This window comes from Terrapene carolina, unplaced genomic scaffold (genome assembly GCF_002925995.2).
Source record: "Terrapene carolina triunguis isolate 2854851 unplaced genomic scaffold, T_m_triunguis-2.0 Scaffold84, whole genome shotgun sequence".
Taxonomy (NCBI): Eukaryota; Metazoa; Chordata; order Testudines; family Emydidae; genus Terrapene; species Terrapene triunguis.
Window position 1 is genome coordinate 8758944 of NW_020664435.1, and position 14160 is coordinate 8773103.

A 14160-nucleotide genomic window follows, 5' to 3' on the forward strand; every position below is an offset into this window, starting at 1 on the left:
CACTTAAGAATAGAAATGCTCAGTGTGTATGTAGAGTAAAATGCTAAAGAAAATTATTCATTCCAAATTTTGCTTTTCCAGTCAGGTATTATAATTTAAAGAGACTCAAATTTATATAAGAAAAGTTTAAATGAAAATTCAAGTTTGAAACAATTCTATTTTATTTCCTAACAATACCCATTACAATAAATGTTCTTCTTTAGCTATTTCATTGGCAGGCTCCAATATACTGTATATGGTATCTTCAAAAGAGAATTCTCCATATTTTATCATTTTAAAACTCATTTCCTTTAGATAAAAGTACATGTACAGTATATAGAGAGTAATTTTAAATCATACTATTTAAAATCCAATGTTAGATGCTCAGCTGCAGCTCCTAAAATAGCATGAGAAAAATATATTTTGCAACATGCTTTTCTAAGTGCTAAGTATGCATTTTAATGTGAAATGGGAGAGCAGAGAGCTCCCATGTTCTTAAGCTACACTATAAGCCCAGAGGCTCCACCACACTGCAGCTGAACTGCTCTTAAAATGCATCGAGAAAAGCTGCAGATTAACAGTATTTAGATGCACTGGTTTGATGTAATTTCAGGCTGCCTGAATTAATGTTCTGTGACAAGCCCTCCCTTGCAAACCTTTAGAAGCAAACTGTTTCTTTGTCTACAGTTTTAAGCTTGGCTACAGTCTCTCGTAGATTCTGCATTGTTTCTCACATACTGGTTTTTGGACAAAGTCGAATCATCATCTATGAAGGACTAACTGCCCAAAGGGTATACACCCAATTGCTAGTGGTTTATTCAGCTTTGACACTTCTCAGTGTGATCCTAACTGCCTTTTGTAAAACAAGCAGGCAAAGGAAAGGCTCAAGAGACTTTCTTCTATTCATTTCTGTAATAGTTTTTTTGCCACGGGAGGCTTAAGAAGATTTGTACTGCCTGCTTTCTTTTCATTAGCAGTGAGTGCAATGCTGTTGGGTAAGTTAATGTGCTAGACTATAAAAAGAAAAGCACAGGAATTTGAAAAATATATAGTTCCTCATTAATCCATTTTAATGTTATTTTTCTTAACTCATTCAGTATAGGATGCAGACAAAAATAAAGCAAAGTGTAACAGTTAAGATATTTTCTGTTCTGAGCCAGAGAATTAGATTCTAGCTTTAGTCTGTTGAATGCAATACTATGCTTCACTGATTTTTGGCAGGAGCATGTTAAAATTCTCATTATTAGACTGACAAGGAAACCTGATTGAATTTTCAACACAATCATTGTCTCTGTCATGGAATGTAACACTATTTAATAATTCTTTGTATTTCTATATGCAACAAAATAGACCAGTCTTTCAGGGGCTTACTGTGACCACCACGTTGCATTAACCTGCCATGCTTAAATTACTGTTAGATGTGTTTACTTTTTCTTTTCCTGTCTACTTGAATCTGGGAAGGAAGATTGGGCAGATTTGTTAGTAAAAGCTACAACTGTAGTATACAAATTCTTATTGTGTACAGTACAATAGCTATTTGGATCATAATTACTTCAAAGGTTAAATTTGGCTGAGAAATAGAGGTACTTCAGCACTGAGTTTTATATGTTAGTATAGTTAATATGTAAGATTTATATTGTCTGTACATATGATGGCATTCTTTTTGTATTTGTACTGTATTATCACCAATATCATCACTTTCCCAAAATTTCAGGACACATAAAATTCCCCAGGAACATTATTGATAACCAGCAAACGTAAACTAGTTTTATGGAATAATGCTTTCAGAAGGTGAATGATACATGTTAAAATCTACATTTGATAAATTAATACAGGTCACTCATCCAGTACATATATACATTCAGAAGAGTGACTCTAATGATAAATGGTAATAGTCACTAAAAGAAGATTGCTACATCACTGAATTTATTAATCATACTGCTCATCAGCAGCAAATTGAATCTTTTTCTTTGATATTTTTTTCTCTTGGTGTGCTATGCATGTTTGCTGTGTTTGCATTCCACAGATATGCCCAGAATATAACTCAACCACTCTACCAGGAAATAGAGACAAAAATAATTACCTAGAAAAATACTGAGAACTCCAAGGAAACATTTTTGCGAGAATGATGCTTTTAAGAGAGTGAGCAAAACAAGTGTGACCTGAATTGTAGACCATAAGTTCAAGATTTATAAAGCAATTTCTTAGTAAAATATATACCAGTAAACAGAAATTTTAGAGCAAAGTTTTATTATTTTTCCCAGAGTGTTTTTGGTGGTGTCTTTGACATTTTGAAATATTAAAGTAGAGATAACTTTTGATAGATTTGACTTACCACTATCCTTTAATAAAGAAATCATGTTACCACAGACCATACTGCTGTCAGCAACTCTGCATACCTGATGTCCCAGTTGCCCATATATGCATTGTATGTTGAAGCACTGCCAGAAAATAATATCATAAATCAAGAAACAAATTATATTCTTGCTTATGTTGTCTTTGAATTTGCATGCATACACATAGTTACAAATAATCACTCACAGTTACTAAGTCCTTAAACAACTACAGTGGCTTGTAGCTGATTTCCCTGAATTCTATTTGTATCATTTTATAGGACGGAAGGTTGACTCACTGGAAACTGTAATGTAGATCAGAGCCTAAAAGAGACCATTACTCATGCATAGTTATATAGAAAAGGAAACAAATGGAAGTGTCATGCTCACCTCAGATTCTCTCCCCCCCCCCCCCAGTAAAATAGAAATAATATCATTCATTTCTTAGAAAAGCTGTTTAAGTCTCAAGCGGATAGAATTACTTCTTTTTAAAGATATGACACTTTATTGGCTTTCTAGACAACATGCCACTTTCCAAAGTTGTTCTACAGTGGTCTATTTCTGCCAGCTACAGTAACTCAGCAATTTGAAAAACCAGGCTACTCACCTGGAAGAACCTGGAATGAAATCCTGGCCCCATTTCAGTCAGTGGCAAGCTCCTCCCACTTCAGTGGAACCAGGATTATTATTTACTCTCTAAACTAAAATGTGGAGGGGGAAAATAAGCAAGACTTACTCAAATAGAATAAGATTATAGTTTTTAAAGCCAGGCAAGCCTGTGTGTACATTTATGTTTAAAAGTAGTTGATTTCCCTATTCCTTTCAAATGTTTTTTGGCATGCTTTGCATTTTAAAAGTCCATGTACGAAACAGTACATCAAGAATACTATTGATAAACCAATAATCATGATAGATGTATCTCTATCGCTACATGCATTTACTGAAGGCATCATTCCTTTGAAAGGGTTAAGCTTTGCTTGTTGATTTCTCCTCATAATAATAGAAAAACAAACACAGTGCCTTGCAGCAAACATAACCTGTAATGTTATGAATGTAATTTCTTGTACAGAGTATTTTTAACAGTCTCTAAGGGCCCTGTTCAGCATTCTTTAGTCACTCAAACTTCCATTGAGTTCAGTGGGCATTTTGAGGATTAACAAGTGAGTAAGGAATACTAAATAGTGCTCTAAGATAAGAGTTTATTCAAATGTGAACAAGCCTTTAGGGCTACATTTTCAAACTAAATTATCTGATTCTTATGCACAAATGAAGTTTGTGCTCACATTAGAGTGTTTGTGGGCCAAAAAATTGGCAGTAGAAGCTCCTACCATCTTAGAAACTATTCATTATATTGACAATGTGGGCATAGACTGTTCCTCTTCAGATAAACACCTTCTCATTTTACATAGCAGTCCATAAAATATTGCCACTTCATTTTATCCCTTTAAATGACTATGTTCCAGAGGGACACATTTGAACTATACTTAATTTGAAAAGCGAAGTTTAAAGTAGTTTCTTTGTATCCCACTGTCAGTTTGACAGAGTTCACATTTTACTTTTTTTTTTTACTTTTTTTCTTCTTGTACCAGGGTGATTTTGTTCCCATTAAAGGCCAGTGGGGCTTGGCCAGCCCCTGTTCCATGACATGGTCACTTTAAGAAAACAGATGTTCAAGGGATCAGCAGACAAATTGGGAATGGGGGCCAGGTGTTAATAAAATGGCTACCTCCTGAATGACAGGATAAAACCAAGCTGTGAGGTGACTGGGGAGGAGAGTGTGTGTGACAGTCAAAGAGTGTGCTTGGAGCATAGAATCAGGAGAGCAGGTCCCTGGAATGGGGACCTGAACTGCTGGGCTAGGGAAGTCTGCTTGAATCACAGTACAGCCCCAGGAAGGAGGGTTATGAGTTCCCTGAACCCAAAGGAAAAAAAGTGAGTGTCCAGGGACCAGAGCAGGACACCTATTTGAAAGACTCTCCAGGGAGGCCAGGAGCTTCAGTGGGACTGGCAGAACTCCACAGGTCAGAAGGAACTGGTGGGAGTGAGGATACTGGGTACCTGAAGCCCTGGAGCAAAGTGAATTGGAGACCCTCAAAAGGAAGGTTTGGACCTGAAGGCTCAAAAGAGTCTATATTTTAAAAAAACTGATAAATTAGACCCTAAGGAAAGGGGGGTGTTACTTGCCATATTCTGAGCTGTAGAAAAGTTATTGGGAGAACCAGAAGGGAACTGAAATGTCTGTAGTTCCATGCCATGCCACAAGGGAGTGTGCTCTGAACTGCAGTCTGCAACTCTCCCCTAAGGCGCACAGATATAACAGAGCCAACGGACTGACTATGCAAGGGGGAAAGTGAAACAGACTATATTCAAAGTCCTGTCAAATTAGCAAAGAAAGCAACTTGAAAAAATAGAGAAGCTCTTTTTCTCTCTAACCTCTTTCTGTTAGTGTTACTTGTAATTATAGTAGGTAATAAACTTTCAGACCAAGTATGATTCCTAAGAGGCTGGTGTTCCTTTAATGCTGCCCACTATAGGCCAAATCCTAAAATCATCATCAACATATCATTGATGTCAATATAAGGATAGGGTCAACACTGAATAAGGATTTGGCCATAACATACTCAGCAGGGTCTCAGTCCCATCTACAACAAGACCACTAGAAGGGGGGTAACCTTTAAAAAGAACCCATTATCTAGCTCATTAAACACTCCTGGGCCACAGAACAGTCTGTTCTTTTTTTAAGCAAGTAAAGTTGGGGAATCTATTTGACATAAATACTTCATTTTATTCGTCTGCAGGCAAAAGCGGCCATTCTTGACATTCTTAACTCCATTAGGAAATTGTTGCCTGTTAAAATGTAGACAAAAGGATAGTGAAGATCTGAGTGGTGCTTAAAATATTAATCTATTGGTTATGGATTATGATGTGGATTACTACAAAGTGGATGGGAAAGTGAGAGGGGATATTATTAAGAGTAAAATTTGCTCAATTGGTTCAGAGGCTTAAGATTGCTGAAATAAGAAAGCTTGGAAAGAAGAGTTTAATGGTGGCGAGAAGATGAAAGAGGTGGTTCTCTTTCTTTTCTTTTTTCTTTGAAGGTGTGAGCTCTATGGAGGAGATTTGATGTTTGCATTTTGTGGAGCAATGTTTTACAAGCAAGGAGATTAGTTCTCACTATGCCAGAGAGGTGAGAGATCCATGTTTGGGGATTTCTTCTGTGATGGTGGTGGAGTTGTACAGTACTACTCTGAGGAGGTGGGAGTTTCACAGGGAGTAGAGATTTATTTGTTTTGGGGAAATGAGAACTCTGAGGGGGACATTCTGAGTCCCTCTAAATTAGTAATTTGGGGTTGTACCTCTGTTTTAGGAGGTAAGGAAGTCATTGGGCAGCCCCCCCTTGATAAACCCAATACAGCACACTAATGATATGGCCAACTCCTGGCCTTCATTGAATCTCCTGTTTTGGGAAAAGCTTTTTGAGAAAGCTGTTGCAGATCAACTCTGCTGATTGCCAGAATCTTCAGACTTCCTGTGTCCTGGTCATCCAGGTTTTAGATCTGTGTTAGGGGATAGAAAGAGCACTGAGTGGTTTTTTTGTCCTGGCAATAGACTAGGACAAGATTTCCATGAAGAAGTTGCTGGAATTGCTGAAGTGTTCCATACCTTTATTCTTTAAAACCCAGCTAGGGAACAGCTGTTTCCAGGCAGGTTCTGCTGTTCCTCTCCCTCTTCTGAACCCTTTCTTTTCTCTACTCCTCAGTCTCCAACTCCCTTCTCACGGGACCGTCTCCCTGCACCTCTGGAGCTATTACAGACTGCAGGAAACATAAAAGTGCTGCTACTGTACTTTATCCTCCCACACTGTTGGGGTGCTAAGGACAGGACAGTTTCTAGATGTCTCCCATGTCAGGTGTCTTACTCTTTTCCTTTCTTTCTCCACCACAGTAGGAGAAATAGAGCGAGTATGCAGGCTGTGTATGTAGTAAGTAGGGTGGTGCAAAGGGATCTGTGAGGCATCCAGAAGGATGAAAGGTAGAGGCACAGCTGAAGTGAAACTTATAAAACATGCATTATATACTTTAGTTATTTACATGCTTTTCATAACTTGGGTACCTACTTCACAAGAAGCAGTTTAACCTAGAATAACTCATTCATCACATGGCTAAAGAAAGTATGTATACAAAAGTATTTGCCGAGTCAAACTAGTTTGTGAATAAACACTACAGCCAGATTTCAAGGTTCTGAATGGCTGGTTGCTCAAGAAAGATAGGAACTTCAGTTCGAAGTGATATTACCTCAAGGTGGTATTACAGCTCTAATCATGTTCTAATATCAGCACAGACTTCCCACAGGGGCTTAATAGAAAGGGTTAGATAGATTTTTTACCTGCAATATGTCTCTATTGCTACAGAATGAGGGGTTGTTGGTGAACAGCCAAAGGGGTCCAGGCTGGTGAGAAGTTATTTGTTGAAGGTGGTAGCTTTATTTTCTTCAGCTTTGATGGTGATTCATTGACCAGTTTCCTGTTCATAAGGCTCATGTAGACCAGTAAGAATACACTGGAACAGAAGAATTTTCACTGTTTGTGATTCACTCTAAGATAAGCCTTTGCAAAGCTTCCCGGGGGCTATCCTGCCTGGTGGTTGGCTCCTTGGCTAGTTTAGCATGCTGCGTGTTCCTTTAACATAATGTTACGTCCCCACTTTGCTAAGTCCATTTTTGAAGTTTTCTGGTTTGTAAATGGAGTACCACCACACTTCTTTGTTTTTATAAATGTTTTTAATCCTTTATACGTAAATTTGAAGTCAGTTAAGTAGAACCGGCTGTGAATTTTACAATAAAATATTTTTCATTGGAAAATGCTAATTTTTCAATACCAAAACATTGAGGACATGTATGTGTTGATGAAACTTTCATTGGGAAGATTTCACAGATGCATGCTAGCCCCATAGCCCAGTGGTTCGGGCACTCACTTGGCATATGGGAGAGCCAGGTTCAACGCCCTACTCTGAATCAGGCAGAAAAGTGTCCTAACCATCAGGTTATTAATCAGTATCTCAGTCTCTCTGGTGAAGCTGTTCTACTTTGTGTAAATAATAATCTTTGGGCCAGAGAGCCTTTGACTTTTAAAATACTTTTAATAAAATCAGTATATGAACACAAGAAGTAAAAACAAGAAAGTATATTACAAATTCAAAAATAATTGCCCATCCCAAACAGTACAAAGTGCATTTCCAATAGCCCACTGCTGAATAAATTGAACCAAATAGCTTATGAGTATAATATCTGAACTCCAAATGAAGGTGTAAAACCACTAAAAATCTAAAAAACTGAAGAACTTTAGCAACCGTATCAAATAATTTACATTTACTTTTTTTAAATGGCCATCTTTGCTTGACCCAAAATAAAATTTGCAAGGCATACCATAGATCTATTTGTGAACGTATACTTAATAGCAAAAATAAATACAGTAGGAGAAAAATCAAGGGACAATACCTGAGAAATACCATGAAGTAAAACAAATAATGGGTGTAACCTGGAACAAGTAAGAAAAACAGTGTCACAAGACAGTGACACAACATGGACCTCTCTGGAGTCAAACAATGCACAAAAACATTTGTGACGATACCTCCATGAAGAATTCTCCATTGGAGATCACCCATCCTCTTCGTAATTGGAGGCTTGCATGCAGCTTGACATGCTGGTTGGCTGGAGTCCGTGCCCAGAAGCTGTCTTCTCCATATCATATTGGGATAATCAATAAGAGTTCAAAAATGATTAATCTTTTCCACAAGCATATACAGTGACTTATGGCCTTAGCTATTAAAAGTTAATTCAGAAGACCCATTGAAGGCATGCAAGCTGCCCGGCTTGTCAACATCCCAATCCACAGCAGGAACAACAGACAAGAAAATAAAAACATTAGTATAATCAGGAATGGCTCCCACAAGGAGGCAACCATCTAGCCTGGCAATACTGCTCCCAGGAAAGACTGATTCCACCTCCTGATTAAAATCGAGAAATCCAGTGAATGAAATGAAAACCAAGCTTGACAGCTAAGATATCCACTAAGACCCAGGGAAAATTAGCAAAATCAATTAAAAGAACCAGTTTTGTTACACCTGCTGCAATAAGGGAAGAGACAAGACTCCTAGAAATAAGACTGGAATCCTCATGGCTGGGTTATAAACAAGGGGTTCAGTATGTAGCCCTGAGAACTCCTGCTGCCTATCCTGTGGCCTCTGTTTAAAAAATCTCCAAGAATTAAAAAGGCTTTGATTAAAAACAAGGTAACACCTCAAAAAATTGAGGCACCCAGGGTCCACCAAAAAAGTTCCCTATCAAAACCCAACCCCCCTACCTACTGAAGAAAAGCAAAGACCAGTTGCATCCAAGGAACAGGTTCATCCACAAACACCAGCTTCTGCAGAGACTGTAACCAAAAAGTAGCAACTCTGCTCAAAAGATCAATGAGACCTTGACCCCCTTTCACAATGGGCAGATACACCAATATTCTGCTTCAGCCAATGATAACCATCCCAGAAAAAGTCCAAAAGAATCTTCTGAACTTTTTCTAAATAGAGTGGAGGAAAATGCAAAACAGTTAAACATTTATGCCACAACATAGAGGCAATTAAATTATTAATGACTAACACCCACCCTCAGAAGAAGAATTGAGGAAAATACCACTTCAACCTTTGCGACCTCTCCTCTAACCTTTCCATAACTCCCTCCCAATTCTGACCCAAAATATCATCCAGTCCCAGCATAATTCCGAAGTGCTTTAAAGCCAGTTCTGCTCCACAATAGCCTCATTGGCAGGGGTGGGAGATCACCCATGCCCCCAGCAGGAGTGTGTCACTCTTCCTCCAATTTATGTAAGCTGAAGAAGCCTGCTCAAAAGAGCGCTGACTTTCAGTCAAAAGCTGGACATCACAATCATGAGTAATAAACACAGTTACGTCGTCAGCGTGTGCAGTGACTTTCACTGGAGTACAAGCTGGAACAGGAAGAGAAAGGTCAGAAAGGCTCTTTTGCAACATACATAACAGAGGCTCACAGAACATACAATAACCCAGACATCAGATTCCCCTACAGACTGGAAAGGGGGACCTCAAAATACCATTCACCTTAAGTAGACTCTCTCTCTCTCTCTGTATATGTATGTATGTATGTGTATATACATACACACTAACTGCAGGAGACAAACCTGGGCCCAAAATCAAAAGCACAAAGGGTGAGAAACAAATATCCATGATCTACACAATCAAAAGCCTTCTCTTGATCAAGGGAAACCAACCCAACATGCAAATCAAGCATTTTTTTGAAATTACATCCAACAATTGGAAAAGTATAAAAAAATGGACCTGTTGGGGATGCAATATGTCTAATCAGGGTGCATGACCAAATCCATCTCAGTTTTCAGTCTGTTTGCCAAGGCCTTTGAAAAAAGTTTATAGTTGGAGCAAAGCAGGGACACAGGTCTCTAACTCTTCACCTCCCCAAGGTCCCCTTTCTTGGGGAACAGGGTAGGAACCACTTGAAAATAACTGAGCGGCAGTATCTTCTCTCTGATGCTCTCCTAAAAGACTTGGAGCAAGTCAGGCTCAAGAAGGATCCAAAGGGCCTCACAAAACTCAATAAGCAAACCATTAATGCCTTTCTTGGAGCAAAGTCATTTAGAACAGACGTGTATTCTGAGAATTTCAGGTCCTGTTCAACTCTGTCAGCATTCAAAGTTGAGTTCCTAGAAAGATCCAAAAAGTAGCCCCGAGTCTCAGATGGATATACAGGAATGATGGATGCATAGGCTCTGTTGCAGAAAAAAAGAAAAATGAAAAAATCCACAGCAAAGTTGCTAATCTACACAGGATCTGAGAGCACTCAGTCTGACAACATCTTGAAATGGACACATCTTCTGCTCTTCATTTTTCTTTTCCAGGCCAAAGAAAAACTGAGTAGTTGCATCCATTTAAGAAAGGCGCTAAAATTGGGCCCTAACCAGTGCACCCTGAACTTTGCTATCCAACAGGTCCTTCAAGAGCTGGGTTTTTTTTAAATATTTGAAGCTCTTATGCAACCCAACTTCATTACACCATGAAAGCCTTTTTCAAGTTCCACAATCCCCAACTCTAACTCCTCCATACTCCAGTGAAGGCTACAGGATTGTCTGCTGTGTGTATTGCTGCCAAAAACATGTCATATTAACCTTACACACCACTCACCATTGCCTCCAGGAGGTAAAAAAGTCCTTTGAGGCAACTCAGGCACCCCAAAAATAGAGAGTCTGGAAAAGGATGACTGTTAAAATGCCAATATGGATTATGGGCTTGACTAGAAGGAAGAGACAACACAAGTAAGACCTGATCTGAAATCCCAGTAGGGACAGTACTACTGGAAAGTAAACAAAAATGGTGCCTAAAAACATTAAAACTGTCCAAATGGTCCACAAAGAGCTGGCACTAACACTCAACCAGATATACTGCTGCACATCAGTCAGGTTAGAAACCTGAAAAAAAGCTGCAAGTTGCTGAGCAGACAGTGGATGCAGTTCTAATTATTCCTATCCAATCTCGCATTAAAAGTACAAGTAAAATCACCCTCCCTCCCCCCAAATTAAAATATTACTTGTCAAACAATTTGTCAAAAGAGCACCCCAGGTCAGAAACAACTCAGCCTGACTTTCCCTGCAGTAGGAGCATAGACATTAATTTAAAAAAATAATTATATTTATCAAAAAGTAGCTTGAACTATCAGTAAACATCCTGGAACAACTTCCTGTACAACCACTGAATCAGGCTTCACCCTGTACGCAAAGAGAATGGCAACCCTGTGTAGCCATGACTCAGAAGAACCTCCCTTTCCCAATCAGCAGCCAATCAGTTTGATTGCCTGCATCTGTGTGCATTCCTTGCAAAAATGAAATGTCCACCTTTTTCTGGGACAGATACTCAAAAAGAGCCATACGTTTTTTAATGTCCCTGCACCCATTCACATTCAGAGAGCCACATACAAAATTATCCACCAGACTAATACTCATCAGAAAAAATAAGAAAAAGACAGACATAGAACTCCTCTTCCCCCCCCAACCCCCATAAGAATGGCCATACTGGGTCAGACCAAAGGTCCATCTAGCCCAGTATCCTGTCTGCCGACAGTGGCCAATGCCAGGTGCCCCAAAGGGAATGTACAGAACAGGTAATCATCAAATGATCCATCCCCTGTTGCCCATTCCCAGCTTCTGAGCAACCCCTCAAATAAAACCACCAAATTCTCCTAGATCCATGAATCCCCAACATTTCCATTGGTCAAAGAGACACACACTTTAGTCATCAGAGTATTTTTCAATCTGTAACGCTTCTGTTTGTCAGACTCAGACAAAAACATATGTCTCATAGTATACTGAGCAGACAATAAAAACAAATTAAAGTTAAGAAACCAATCTGCCACTTCTGCTCCACATTTCCCTTTTGTCTCATCCAGAAACCTACCAAATAGTGTCCAGAATATATCCCCTTGAGCCAGTTCAGGACCCAAAGAATCTGTGAGTTTGTCATCCCTCATACCCTCCGACTCAGAGTTGCTACCGACCTCAAAGGGGGGAAACCTCAGAGAGACCGGAGGACAGTGTTCTTCCCAACTGCACTGACCAAACTAGCCCATTTCACAGCCCCCTCAGAAACTATAGCTCCCTCTTCCTTATATGCCATTTTTTGCTTTGCGGCTTTGAGTTCCATAGCAACTGGTTCAGTTTCCATTTCACAGTTGGGCTCAGGCTGAGAGGCCACTGAGTCAGGACCCACAGAACCAGTAATGCCATCTCCCCCAGGTTACAAGGGGGGCACTAACCTCTCAGAAATATCCCCACAGATATCTGGAGACTCTTAGGTCCCAGTCTCTCTGCCACAGCCAGCCCACCTTGTGCTTTACTCTCAGAAACCCCCACATTCCCAGGTACAGGGTCACTATTCTCAGAGGCAGTTTGCCTCCTCTTAGGGGACTAATTAACCAAATATCTCAGAATCCCACAACGAACACAGACCATGCCCTCAGTGGCAACAAATATAATATAGTCACACTCCCCAATCCTATACTTCAGGATTTAAAACTTTGGAAGCATTTTTTAATATTCTACAAACTTGCCTATGAAAGGACAAGACATGCCAAATCTCTGGGGCTTTACAGCCCAAAGGAATCACCCTAATAGGGCTAGTCATCTTACCATAGTTCACCAAGGCGCTAGCCAGCTGCTCATTTCCTAAAAAGGGAGGAACATTAGTACTAGTGACTTGAATAGCAGGTGTTGAGAGGAGCACTACAGGGACAAAAACATCCCACACAATAATCCCCTCCACAACCACCTGCTCAACAAGGCTAAGCATGGCAACAAACACAACAGCCTTGCTCATGTGGGAGGCATACCTCACATTTTTAAACCCAATCGCCTTCCCCATAGCTAGAACGCACTCCTCCGCAGACAGAGTCTGGAGACAAAATCCACAACCCATCGCCATGGGTTAAACCTTCAGAATCCCCACAAACTGAGGTCTCTGTCCTGTGGACTGCCTATGCAGACAAAAAGCCTGCTAAAACGAAAGAAATCCTGAAAATAAACCCACAACAATCACAAAACTTAAAAAAAACCCTCACAAAGCCCAAAATCCCATTACCCCTACAGAAACACAAAGAGATCAGCAAAGCACATCCACTCCCAGCCTAACTCCCACAATCCTCAGCGCGCGCGAGAGAGAGAGTAACTCTATAGAATGGGTGTTAGTAGAACTGTGAGGGAAAATATCTGAGAGTCCAAAATTTTTCCCATTTTGAATCAGAATGAAAAGTCATAATCTCAAAAATAATCACAAACTGAAAACCCTTCCCCACCCCATGTTAGGGTCAATTTAGATTTTCTTCCCATTCTAAGTAGCTTAAATAAAAAAAAAAGTTGTTTTGAACCAAAACCCCAGATTTTTAGTTTAGAGAATGTCAAAAGGAAATGTTTTGACAATTTAAATTTTGTTTCCTTAGCTCTTTTTTTTTTTTTTTTTGAGGGAGTCAGGAAATGTCTGTTTCATGATCTGTTTTATTTTCAATGAAATGTCATTTTTCATGAAAAACTATTGAAAAATTCCTAACTAGCTCTAGTGGTACTAGCTAGCTCATTCTTCTACGATGTGATAGATACAGGTTCGAGACCCTTCTCTGATTGAACCTGTCCCTCCCATACCCCAACGGAGTGCCTTAATCACTAGGCTATTGGATATTCTGGGGTTGGGTCGTCTCTCATGTTTTTTTTTTTTTCTCTCACACACAAAAAATTGAGGGGTCTCATTTCTGTTCCAATGTAGAATTAAAACAAACATCAAAATATTTCATAAAACAGAAATATTGTTATCTGACCTGCGCTACACTTAGGTCATCTGTCCTTAAGAAGACAAAGCTTGGTGCAGCACCACAGGATGAAACAGCTGTATAAATCTCTAACCTCTATAACAATACCAGTTTAATCTATCTTCATTTATTTTTATGAACTTGTGTGCACTTCTAATCAAGAACTTAACAAGTATCTGTGCCCGTTCAGATTCTTAGAACACATTTTGGTTAGATTTACCTTAAAGACTTTCACTTTGCATTGGCTTTTTCTAACATATAAAATACATTTTTCATCTAGTCTTTGATTACTTGAATATATTTATTATCTGTTGGGTGTATTAACATTCAATCATTTACTATTTCTTAAACCACCCATATACGTTTACCTTTATTACAGACGCTATCTTGTGATTATAGTCTCCTAGCAACAAAAATTTCTCTTAAACTGACAATTGTAATTTCAAGATGTCTGTGT

General features: G+C 39.2%; 1 protein-coding gene across 1 annotated transcript in view; it reads left to right on the plus strand.

Annotated features, from left to right (window-relative positions):
• The first annotated feature begins 693 nt into the window (after positions 1 to 693).
• The window catches only part of ZNF385D (zinc finger protein 385D), a 351705-nt gene continuing 338238 nt past the window's right edge, over positions 694 to 14160 (plus strand). Inside the window, exon 1 of the mRNA XM_024197375.1 lies at positions 694 to 974. Within this exon, the coding sequence (XP_024053143.1) occupies positions 965 to 974 (10 nt within the window). The 5' untranslated portion in view covers positions 694 to 964. The remainder of the gene's footprint in view (positions 975 to 14160) is intronic.